The sequence below is a fragment of the Lepidothrix coronata genome, unplaced genomic scaffold (genome assembly GCF_001604755.1).
Source record: "Lepidothrix coronata isolate B3197 unplaced genomic scaffold, Lepidothrix_coronata-1.0 Scaffold2, whole genome shotgun sequence".
Classification (NCBI taxonomy): Eukaryota; Metazoa; Chordata; class Aves; order Passeriformes; family Pipridae; genus Lepidothrix; species Lepidothrix coronata.
In genome coordinates this window covers 12,019,801-12,032,207 of record NW_016690182.1, presented here as the reverse complement: position 1 = coordinate 12,032,207, position 12,407 = coordinate 12,019,801, and the positions used below count along the sequence as shown (strand labels likewise).

The window sequence follows — 12,407 nt, the reverse complement described above, 5'->3', positions numbered from 1 at the left end:
CAATCCTCAAACTTTCCATCTTCATTAAATCTGCCTCCAGACATTTAGGAATGTTGCTAGTAAACACAATAAGGCAGATATAAAAAATATGGAAAGTCTTGGGGAAAAAGAGGGATAAAAGAATTAAACTTTCCAGCCAAGAAGTCCAGCCAAAGGGGAGAGCCAAAATTCATCATAAATAGCCTACAAAGGGAAGCCAAAGGGGAGAGGTGGGACATGGCAAAAAGGAAAATCAAAAGTGATAGAGAAAATAGAAAGCAGGCAAAATTTGGGCTGAATCATGGAATCATTAAGGTTGGAAAAGGCTTCCAAGGTCACCTTCCAAGTCCAACCTTCAACTGAATCCCACCATGGCCACTGAACCACATCACCAAGTGCCACATCTGCTTATTTCCTGAACACCTCCAGGGATAGTGGCTCCACCACTGCCCCGGGCAGCCCATTCTTCCCTAATATCTGAGACAACAGCACATCACTACTGCAAAATAAGCTTTGTCATCCATGCCCTGGTCTGGGAAAACACGGGAGCACTGCAGGGACAGCAGATTGGAGTTGGGAGAGGCCAAGAGCAAAGACACAAGATTCCAGCCCTATCTCCAAGGAGAATGGATTGTGTGGGGCTGAGGGTCCATTTTCCAAGGTGCCCTGAAGTGTGCTGGCAGCTCAGGATTGGGATCATGCCAGCCTGACCTCAGAGGGAACAGAACCACCAAAGCCCAAACATCTACAGCAGCAGAGGAGCCCCTGGCCTGCCTGCACACCCCCAACAATCCCAGAAAAATCACACCTTAAATCCCATTCCTTAGGCAGAGTTTGGAGTTCTTTGTAAAGAGTGCAAGGAAAGACACCACGTTCCTGACTCTGCAGCCTGCCTGGAGCTCAGCACCTTCTGGAGCTGCTGGCTGAGCACCCAGGGGCTGGGTCAGGGAGACCTTTAGATGGTTTGAATCACTTTCCTGCTTCTGCTACACCTGGTGGGCTCACCCTGAGTTTTCTACGACCTCCTGACAGGATCTGGGATTTGAGAGAAAGCGTCCAAGGTCCTACAAAAGTCTAATTATTCCCCGGAACGAGGCTGTGAGAAATCAACTGCCCAACTCAGAGGAAGAATCCAGACACAAACCAAGCAAAAAGAACAGCTCTAAACCCAAGTTATTTCTGTCATGCTTATAAAAGGTTCTCATGCACAAAAAAAAAAAAAAAGAAGCTTTTTTTTCAATTTTTACACTAAATTCTGTTGTTCCAGCACATCCTGCTCTAGCTGGGAACCATGGGACACATGGAGTAATACTTACGCCACAGCAAAGTGATGCTTCACTGGTATCTTCACAGGACATAGAAAAGATACAGTTAAGAACATATTTAATCTTATTCTAATTGCTGCTAAAATACATCAGCTTATAAAATGGTTTCTCTGGAATCCCTGTGGTTTATCTCTCCCCAGCCCCTACACAAAATAAATAAGGAGTAAGTGGATTTTCGGCCAGTCAGAAAGAGAGGGGAAAAAAAGCATTTGTTTTGCATTTCAAGCTTTTCAGGCTTTAGGACAGAACCCCTAGTGTTTACATTAGCTCACAGGACTCATCTAAGGATATGATTTTGACTATGGACTGATGCATACATGCTATTCCTGGTTACCATATGTAAAAAGACCAATCAGTCAAACAAATAATACATTTCTTATAAATATAAATGCGTGTATATATATACAGATATATGAGAAAGATGATAGGACAGGTGTTTATACTTTAAAGCCCAACACAGATCTAGGAGAGCCTTTGCACTTGTTTCCCACCCCCCCCCCATCAAAACCAGAACTGAGTCCAGCAGTGGATTACGGCTGATTCCAACCATTCCTTAAAAAATTAAAAGTGTGATTTTTGTACTGTACCATAAATTCATATTAATGAGCAGTTTAGGATATACTCTCCTTCATCACAAAACTAAACCTCTGCTTTTTTTTTTTTTTTTCAAGTCATTTTTGCATCTAACTAGAGTTGGGTTTTTTTGGAAAGTGAGATAAAATAGCTAGTGCTGAATATAGAAAGTCAAAAATTAAATTCCTTCTGCATCTGAGAATATACATGGGTCGCTCTTTGCTGCCTGAGGTTTTCCAGAATTATTGACCAAGCTGTGCACAGAAGAACTGAAGGATATTGGATGAAAGTTTTAAAAAAAAACTAAAAACCTTGAAAAACTCCAGCGGAACTTTGTAGCCTCTTTTTGTTTGTTCTCTCTGTGACCTGACTCACTCTCGGAGCTGTCAGATCCATTTGGACAACGGGAGAAAATTGAAGTCCCATATATATTCCAGCCAGAGCCCAGGAAGGAAGGAAGAGGCTGCTCAGCTCCAGCTCAGCCCACGCCAAGCGCCCGGTTCTGCTCCCGGAGGAGCCAGAGCACCAATCTCCTCACAAACTGCACTACCACTGCCCAAAGGGTTTCAAGTCAGCATTTCCCAGGATAACAAGAGTACAGTGCAACAGGAATACTCTTCTGGAAGCTTGAGATACAAGAGTCAGTCTGGAGGGTTCTGTACCAGCACGGCCAGAGGGAGCAGGGCTCCCCCAGCCCCTCATCCAAACCCACATTTTCACGGATCAAGGGGCAGCAGGAAGGAGTGGGAGCAGCTCAGCCCCTCCGCACAAACAAATCCCCACCGGCACAGAACGTGCTGCTTCTGAGAACTCTGGTAACCACTGAATTGGTTTTCATGGTGACAACAGAATGAAGATACAGTTACTCTACAACTTCCACCCCTCAAGCTCCTTCTCGCCTCTTCAACATGCACTGAATAACAGCATCTATTTTCTTTTCAGTTTCCAGTAGTTGTAAATAAGAGGTAGCTGAGCTACTATTAAAAATCACTTTATGCTTTGAAGAGGAGGAACCTTTCAAATGTTGAAGTCACCCCTTTAGCTGCACAATCTCAATTAATACTATAAAAATATGAGAGGACAAAAAGAAAATAGATGCAAGTAACTTTTGCATTTGGCACCTTTTGTCTAGATATTCATACTTCTCAAGTATTCTCTTTTTAATAAAGTTAATGCACACATAGGACACACCACATCAAAGGTTTGCTACATATTTACAAGGCACCAACCCTTTTGTCACTTTTTTACACGAATAAAGAACCGATAGAAAGCACATCAGGACCCCCAAAACTGTAGTATAGACATACTTCAGTTCAGCACAATTCCATCAACGTTTGGCCTGGGAAGATTAAAATAATCCAGATCCTTCTTACAATATAGAAACTGTAAACATTTTATAGCTGCCTTTAGGATTGGTGTATTGTGCAAAAGTTATAATTATTACTGTGTCTAAGGATTTATGGCAGAAACCACATAAAAACTCTGTAAGAAGGTGCTATTTCTATAATACAAAAACAAAACGAGGGAGAGAATTCATAAGCGTGACTCAAAAATGTCATGTTCTTACTGAGAAGCTGGAAGCCTCTTTAATGTGATGAACTCGTAGTGTGTGGGGAAGAATTTCTGTAATTTAAGGCCTAATGACTAAGGCTTGTTTTGACCAATGAAGTGTGGAGAGCTGAAGCTTTAAAACAAACACAAACTGACAGGATGGAAAAGCACCACTGTGAAAACGTGAGTGGAGTCCCCGCACAACTTGCTTGGTAGAATTTCTGGTAAAATCCCTGCAGTAGAAGGCCATTGAAGTTCTTTTAAAATTGTTCCAAAGTTTTCCACCTGTCAATAATTCCATCCCATGAGATGGCTGACCCTGGCTTTTTCTGTCATTTTGCGCACCCTGCCTGACCTGGAAGTACCAAGGTTCAACGGATCCTCGGTGTGCACGAAGGTGTCGTTGTCGGAGTCATCGTTGTACAGGACAGTCCTCCTGCCCTCGTTCCTGGTTTTGATCCGAGGGGGGCGGCTGAACCTGCCCCCAAACACGTTCTCTCCAAACTGGCCCCCAAACAGGTTCTCAAACTCGTCGTCGGCGATTCGGGCGCGTTTCGCTCTGGTGGCTCCTCGCGAGGCCCCTCGGCCTCCGCGGCCTCTCCTTCCTCCCCTGCCGCCGCCTCTGCCTCTGCCGCAGCCTCTTCCACCTCTCCCCCCTCTGCCCCCTCTGCTCCATCTCCCCCACCTGCCCCATCTCCCCCTCCTCCCTGTGCCCCTGCCCTGCCAATTCCTCTTCCCGGCGCTGAGTTTCCGTTTGATTTTCCGTTTGGGCTTTTTGGATTGCACCACTTTGCTGTAGTCATGGTCTCCATCAATGTAATCCTGATCTGTCCTGGACGTTGATTCCGAGTCGGAATCAGAGCCACTTCTGCTTTCAGAGCTGGAGCTGGATCCCGATTCCCCACTTTCTGATGAAGACAAACCAGACTTTTCCTTTAATTCTCTCTTCTTTTCCTCCTCCTCTGCCTCCTCCAGGTGCTCGTCCTCCTCCGACGCGCTCAGTAACTTCCTCTTGACTCCTGCCCGAGGCTCTCTGCCATCTCCATTGGTGAGGGGTCCATCAGGAGAGTGATCTAAGCAAACACAAAAAAACCCCATCAGCATCACACCTGAGCCAAACAGGACACAAAGAGTGGGACTGGCCTCAGCTGCCTCTGGGATTCTCCTCAGCTGCCTCAGGTGTGCTCTGGGGATGATCCAGCTTGGAGCTACTCACCCTTTATGTGCTGGGGACACAAACAGGTGCTCTAAGAGGAAAATTTATCAAAGTAAATGTAGTTCTTATCCGGAAGCAACAACTTCAAACTCTCCTGACTAAGAGTTCAGGGAAAATCCAGACAATAAAAGGAGCCCAGAGTGAACATCTAAAACTCAATCTGGTGAATCCCACCAAGGCAGGAAAAACTCTCAAATCCATTTCAAAGCTATATAAATGAAAATAACACACTGCGAGCAGGATTTATTGCCCCTCAAATGCATGTTCTCAAAAGGCTGAGTCCAGGGAAGCATAATTCAGCAGAGTCAATAACCCAAGAAAGCTCACTAGGATTGTTGGGCATCTTAACTTAAAAAATACATAAAATATCTTGCTGGTGTGGGACCCAAAATCCTACATGTTTTGAGAGTTAAGAATCTGATAATGACGATTCAATATCTTCTTTAACATAGGAAGAGCTCACCTGCAGCATCCAGCATGGCTACAGCACAGGGGTGTGGACTTGGGAAAGGCTCCAGGGCTCAGGCATTGCCCACTCAGTGCCCACCTCAGTGCAAACTCTGAGTGACATGTCCCAGAGACAACTTACCACAGCTTCAAACAGTGTTTCCCTTCCAATCACAACCACTTTGTCTTGAGTAGAATAAAAATATTTACATTTTGGGGGGAAACTTTTTTTCATCTTTAGTTTCAACTTGATTAATAAAAGGAGGTTGTGGGGTGGGGATGCCTTTGGTTTGTTTGCTATTTGTAACTCCTGAAGGAACTGTAGGAGTTTAAGGGCAATCAAGCTTTTCCACCTGGAGAGATTTTAAAGGATCTCACTGAAGTCCACGTGGAATCATGTGCACTCCACACCTCAGACAAGAGACCACAGAACTGTGAGGAGTAAAGTAAACTCAACTTCTTCTGTATGGTTTGGGAATATATATAATGTTACACTCAGGCAATAATACCATCAACATCAGAGAGAAGGAACATCTTTCATCTCTAGTGAAACCAGTTATTCAAACAACAGAATCTTATTATTTCTCACCTTGTTTCACTGGTGTGGATTTACTCCTGACTGGCCTGCTTTTCCCTGGATCTATGGCATTTCCACTTCGGTTCTGTGCATTGGAGCCTGAGGAAGATGGTTGACCCTCCAGCTCTTCACCAGTGGCTGAACCCAGAGGTTCTTCTGCCGTATCTGAAACTTTACACAGGACAGCACAACGTGACAGAGTGATTTTTATCCTCTATTTACAGGGCTGGGGAGGTTTTGGATCACCTGAGTTAACAGCCCCAGTCAGGTTCATCTCACCAAGCTGCCTCTACAGCCATGAAGAGACAGATTCCTTTTGGTATAATCCAAAGTAAGATTAATTTATCCATAACTGCTGTATGAGAGAAGCCCATGTACAGGAAGCCCAGGCTCTGGGGACTAGGTTAATTCTCACTAAGGCTCCCAATTCCCTGATCCTTACCCATAACTTCCTAACAGCCAAGTTCAACTAAAACAACCTACAGACAACACATTTCCATGACCTTGCCACTTGCTCCCTCCTCAGGTGTGTTTAGCATGTGCCTCAGGAATAACAGATCCAATCTGCACACACAAGTAGGCTGTACTTTAGAACATTCCTCCTCACCATGAGATGAGACTGAAGAGCTCGTCCTGGTCAGGGGCAGTGAGGTATTCTGGTTGGGTTTAGGTTGAATCTTCATTTGTTTCTGCTTCCCTTTGGGGCTGAAAACACAAAATATCCCAAAGAGAGAAAACTGTCAGCACCAAAAGACTCAAAGACAAAACCAATTTCCCCTGCAAAGTGCCTTGATTTTTGCAGCGAATTTATCAAACAAATATCTTTTCCCCAGTGCTCACACAGTTGTAATAACACTAAAAATAGTTACACCACCATGTGTCTGCTAAAGCAGATGAGTTTGCAGGAACAACACTTTATCTCCCTTTTTAAAACCAATACTCAGTTTACTTAGATAATGTATCAGACAGAAGGCTGATATACAGTGTTAAACAACACTTTTTTCAAGTAAACAAAGGTGAAGAGACAGTTGGTCTTTCATTTCCTCCAGAGGGAATAACTGTAACCACAAAGTCCTTCACTTACCAGAATTATGCACAAACTACACTTGAACACGATTTTATCACCCAAAAGAGCAATAGCAGCAGGAAACGAGCAATACTGTTGCTGTCTGGTTATCCTACCACTGTTCCCTGGAATGCCACTGCCAGGCAGTCCCACTCTCCCACATTACCTGGATGCTCTGCTGGTTGAGGGGGAGCTGCTGCTGCTCCTCAGCCGTTTTCGGTACCGTGGCCTCCTCCTCTTCTGACACTGCATTGCTGCCTTGTACTCAGAGATGATGTTCTTCATGTGATTCTCAAACAAGGCAGAGAGTCGAAGGGTCATGCTGTAAATCTGGAGTGAGAAAGCACAGTCAGATTTAGTAGAAGTTCAGTAACTTGGAAGAACAACCAAAAAACAATCACCAAGATGTCCAGACTTTGTAGCACAAAGGAAGAATTCATGGTGACATTTCACCACGAGGTCCTTTGCAGATAATTTCCTTCTGTATTCTCACCACAGAAAGTGTTTTCCTAAAAAGATTTACTTCCAGTACAAAATATTTCCAGAGTAAAAAGGAAATTTCGTATCTAAATTACTGGAATATAACCTCCTTTGTCAACCCCATAAAGCATGGAAGAAGCAGCCCATAAGATAACTTGAATACCAAGGGAAAAATAAATTAATTTTGCTGTCCCCTCACCTTATTTTTGCTTTAATTCCCTGGTGTAATGTCTTAATTCCACCCCTACACAGCTGCACACAGAAGTCAACTGCAATGTCCTCATTCCTAATTTCTGTAAACCAGATGTCACAATCTTTAAACCCTTTTCCTGCCCTCTCTCTAGGCCTTGTCTCTGTGTAGCCTCAGCCACAAGTTCACTCCTGGCTGTTCTTCCATTGCAATTATTACAATTTTATGTCTGAAAACGCAGTCAAAACTCTGTCTGCTTTTATACCACGAAGACACCGACCACTCCAACTCTGTTTTGCACCAACAGTGCTAAAACTGCATCTGTCCTGGTGCCAACTTGTGATTTTTTTGAGGATAAATATCATTACAGCACTTGAAAATTTTAGAGTAATTTGATCACTAAACATCTTAGGAAAAGCTGACACAGGAACACAGATCAAACACAGCCATGTTTACATATCAGTCACATACCAGTTGTCATTTTACTTAGTTCATACAAAAATATCTATATTCCAACATTTTGATCTCCCTTTTCCCCCGTTCCATATCCTCCTTAGGGCTTCAATCCAATGCATTTTTTCTGCCTCTAAGTCCAAACAGCAAAAAGCAGGATTAGCACCTGAGAAACACAGGCAACAGTGTGCAAAAAGTACTGCCAAATATTCTAAGTCAACTAGAAAAAAATAAGTATCTCATCTCCTCTGGTAGTAGAAATATTGCATCATATTTCCATTAATTTGAAAAGGATCCTTTTGTAGACAGATGGACAGAGATAAATATGCAGTTTTCAAGCTGATAGCCTTGTTTCCAGGAATAAATTATTGCAAAAAATAAAAGCACCTTGTGATCAGTTTTCTGCTGCAAATATTTCAGGAAACAGCTGCAACACTAAACATCTCAGAAGCTTTAAGTTCAGAAAGTTCAGATGAAAATGAAAGTTTTATGTGATCTGGGTGAGCAGAACAAAGCAAATTTATAAGCACAGGCCCCAGAATTGATATACACTGGTTATTTTTATTACACCAAGCAGTGCTTTGCTCTTCAGACATTATTCCATGTGTTTTATTCATGTAGGGCCAAGGTCTTTGTGGAAAAAAAAGGGCATTAAAATTTATTACTTACACGAGACTTTTTATTAGGAGTGTAAGCCTTAGAGTTGCAGAATATCAAACGAATGTCTTTGTAGAATTCCAAGGGACTGGTGTAGTTTCCTGCTTCCAAGGTTTCTTTCACAGTGCTGAAGTCCATGGGAGTGTCTACAATGTCTCGATAATCCTGGAAGGACACGAAATAGTAAAGTACTGATGAAAACAGTAAAGGCTGGCAAATCCTACAGCAATAAAAGCACCTCAGTGTTCATCCAGTGGCTCAAGTAATTATTTTACTTTCGAGTTATTGCAGATAATTCTCTGCTCGTAAAAGGGAGAGCACAGACACGCCCAGCACGGGTGTTTTGCCAAAGGATGAACCATTTTGGATGTGGAAGGTGCACTTACAGGGTAAGAGAAGAGATCAACAGGCTGCCTAAAAGGCTCTGAGTCCTCCCGTTCATAAATCAGGTTTAGCAGCTGCTGGCACTGCTCCTTCCAGGCATCAGGACTGGCTTTCATGGGCTGCCTCTTCACTCGTCGTCTTACCTGCAGGGAAACAGAAATTATCAGAAAATTCCAATTTTCCCCTTCAATTTCCTATTAATTTCCCAGCATTCTGATTCAAAGATCTCCAGAACTAAAAACAGAAATCCAGGAAGATTCAAGCAAAGCTGATGGCCCAATTTGGCTTTTCTGGTCATATGTAGCACTCACACCCAAAACTCAAAGTTGCAATATTTCAGCTCCAGCCTCGCTATTTGTATCAGTTTTATCTAAACTTGACTGTTCTTGATATTTTTCAAATCTAATCTAAAAAAAAGACCAAAGCAGAAGTTTTACTCACTCTTCTTTTCCCAGAGGAAGTTCCTGGAGCGTCTGAATCCACATCTACTTCTGCCACCTAAAGGCAAAGGGAATGATCACACACAGGGCCTTGGATGGACCCTCAGCCATGGAAAAAGGGTTAAAAAACAGCCAACAACAACAAATATTTCAAACTACTCAAATGTAATAAATGGCTCAAGAAAAGCAGAAACTAATTTCAAACTAGAATTTACATAACTCGATCCACCTGATTCCTGACTTTAAGCTGTTTCATGCTTTTTCCAAGTTTGCTCCCATAAAAAACGATACATAAAAACATATGAGAAATAGGAATGGCTGATTTTCAGTCCTCAAGACTCAGCTCTGTTGCAGCCTTGCAGAGCTTCATTACCCTGCCTCAGTTTTCATGCTCTGAGCAGCTGCACTGAGTTTATTCAGGTTTCATGCAGTGCCTTACTTACATCAGGTGGGTGTAATATTCTTTTCAGAACCTGGATTTAGGAATTACAACAAAAATTCCTTTGTACACAGCTTTTACCAGTAATTAAATATAAATAATTTTTGAGAGGACTCCACTAGATCAGGTTGCTCCATCCAACCTGGCCTGGGACACTTCCAGGGATCCAGGGGCAGCCACAGCTTCTCTGGGCAACCTGTGCCAGGGCCTCCCCACCCTCACAGGGAAGGATTCCTTCCTAACACCTAAAAAATATTTAAACTTTTAAAATATTATAAAGCAAAACACACTATAAACCAGCTCTTTGGAAGGCTGGAGAGAGGAAGGTGATATAGAGGGAATTTTGGTCACTTCTGAGATCCAAAACTGAGAGTAGAAGGTTGAGTTGGGAAAGGGGGGTCTGCTATTTTACCATGGAAATCTCTCATTTTCTTCAAAATACTTTTTTCACAGTCTGTGAAAACAGATGGTGTTATTCCATCTTCAGTTTTATAAAATAATGAAATTATTTCACTGTAGCACAGACTTTAATTTGAACACAAACCCAAGACAGCAGCACCAGCCCCAAGCAAACAGGTGCTCAGGCAGCACCAGGTTTAACTTTCATATTTCCAATTTGCCACAAAAGAGAATGTCTTAGGGAAGAAACCTCCTCACTAAATCTTATACTATCTTGTGTATTAGAAAATAACACTGAAAAGTAAAACCCAGGTGATTTAGGTTGTAACAGGTCACTTTGCAACAGGTACTACAGCCCATTTCAAACTGCATTGAAGGGGAGAAGGTGCAAGGAGAGAGAAAAAGCTCAAGGAAGTGATATCTGGGCTCTACCTGACATTTCACTCCAGGGAACAACGGATGGGAAATGACACAGAATTACACGTGAAAACCATCTCTGCTGCCTTGCTGGCAATGGGGAGCTGTTGTCCTCTGATTGAGTAACAGCTCCACTTCCCAGTCCCCTAATTACTCATCCTTCCCCACACAACAAAACACCATGTACTGGGAGCAGATTAAAGACAGGCAGTTCCAAGAATCATTTTTACCTACTTAAGGGAGCTTATTGTCCCAGGTGAGCCTGAACAGGCTCATCTCAAAAACTCAGTGCAATTACCCAGAAAATAAAGACTCAACAAAAATCAAATTTCTTGCACGTGCTGAACTTCAGAAGGCAAGAAAATGATCTTACCTCCTCTTCTTCATCAGTGCTGCTCAGGTCTTCTGCTTTCACCTTGTTATAGATCTCTAAGATATCAGTGCAGCTCTGATCTCTGCAAGGACAGTGACAAAAACCAAGATACTCAATCAAATCCCTCAGGAACTCAAAGCTGTGGGGGCTGTGAAGTCCAAACCTACCCAATGAAGTGCAGTAACACGTCCGTCACAATTTTGGCTGCTTTGACTATGGGACTGTCTGGCTCGTTGAAGGTCCTGGCATTGTGTTCAATGTATCTGACCTCCCACATCAGTGCAGAGATTCTCCTAAAAATACAGAAAATTTAAGAAATGGGATGAAGGAGAAGGTGTGGATTGTTTTCCCTCTGAGATCAGTAGGATTCTGCAGTAAAAAAAAGGAATTGGGGATTCAGAGCGAGGAGAAACAGGTGGTCCTCAGAGGGAGAAAAATGATCAGGATGTTATTTATTCCCAAGTTGACTGGAAAAATGGAGATTTCCACTTTACAGCATTTAGCCCATTTCTGGCAACTGCAACACCAGCAAAACCTCTGGTTCAAAGGCAGCAGGGATGGAAACAAAGTAAATGTGCTCTGCCTCCACGAAGAGTGAGGCCCAGGATGTTAAACACACTCCAGATCCAGCCATACCGGCTTTTGCCTTAACAACCCAAAGGAATTTATTATTCAGGAAGACTCACTTTGCCCAAGGCCAAACAGAATCCTATCTGATGCTGCTGCTCACGTTGCTGGAGGGGCATTACAGAACATTCAGCTCAGGACTGCCCTCCATGGGGCTGTAACAAACGGAGATTACAAACAAATCCGAAGCCAACTGACCTATAAAACCTGTTTTCAAGTCTCCTCCTGATCGTGGTGAGGTCAGTTGGATAAGCAACAACAGTGCAATACATGGGGTAGGCACTAAGGTCCACTGGGACTGCAAAGGGATTGGAAATGTCTGCAAGACAAAAGACCAAAATCATTCAGATGCCTCCAAGGGATGTTACACGATATCGATATTTCTTTTAATGCTTTCTGGGTTTTCTTTCTAAGAATTCAGCAAAAGCAATCCAGATCTACAGCTGGAAATGTCATTACACAAAGGGGACAGTTCCTCCTCTTGTGCCATCTGTTAAATACTCTCGAAAAAGCACTTTTTGTTTAAGTATCACATCTGAGGTTTGTGTGTCAGCAGCCAAATGTGACACTGAAAGGAACATGCACATCACTTACAACAGGAATGCTACAACAAGTAATATAAGTTAGGAATACAGACATGTCCTGGGTGTAAATATAGGCAGAAATTAAATCACGGTGTGCTATTAAATGGCTACAAACTATTTACAAGGGATTTGTTGGTGAGGATGTTCAGTGAGGATTTGTTGGTTGGTTTTGAGGGGTTTAATTCAATGTTTTGCTCATTCCCATTTAGATATGACCCGCTGAGAAACCC

At 42.9% G+C, this 12,407-nt stretch overlaps 1 protein-coding gene across 1 annotated transcript in view; it reads right to left on the bottom strand.

The window, feature by feature from the left end:
• Positions 1-1,494: 1,494 nt before the first annotated feature.
• The window catches only part of BRWD3 (bromodomain and WD repeat domain containing 3), a 48,300-nt gene continuing 37,387 nt past the window's right edge, over positions 1,495-12,407 (bottom strand). Inside the window, exons 31-40 of the mRNA XM_017817438.1 lie at positions 11,792-11,912; positions 11,134-11,259; positions 10,967-11,048; positions 9,340-9,396; positions 8,901-9,041; positions 8,527-8,679; positions 6,901-7,064; positions 6,276-6,373; positions 5,681-5,839; positions 1,495-4,501 (exon numbers count right to left, since the gene is read on the bottom strand). Coding sequence (XP_017672927.1) covers positions 3,717-4,501; positions 5,681-5,839; positions 6,276-6,373; positions 6,901-7,064; positions 8,527-8,679; positions 8,901-9,041; positions 9,340-9,396; positions 10,967-11,048; positions 11,134-11,259; positions 11,792-11,912 — 1,886 coding nt within the window. The 3' untranslated portion in view covers positions 1,495-3,716. The remainder of the gene's footprint in view (positions 4,502-5,680; positions 5,840-6,275; positions 6,374-6,900; positions 7,065-8,526; positions 8,680-8,900; positions 9,042-9,339; positions 9,397-10,966; positions 11,049-11,133; positions 11,260-11,791; positions 11,913-12,407) is intronic.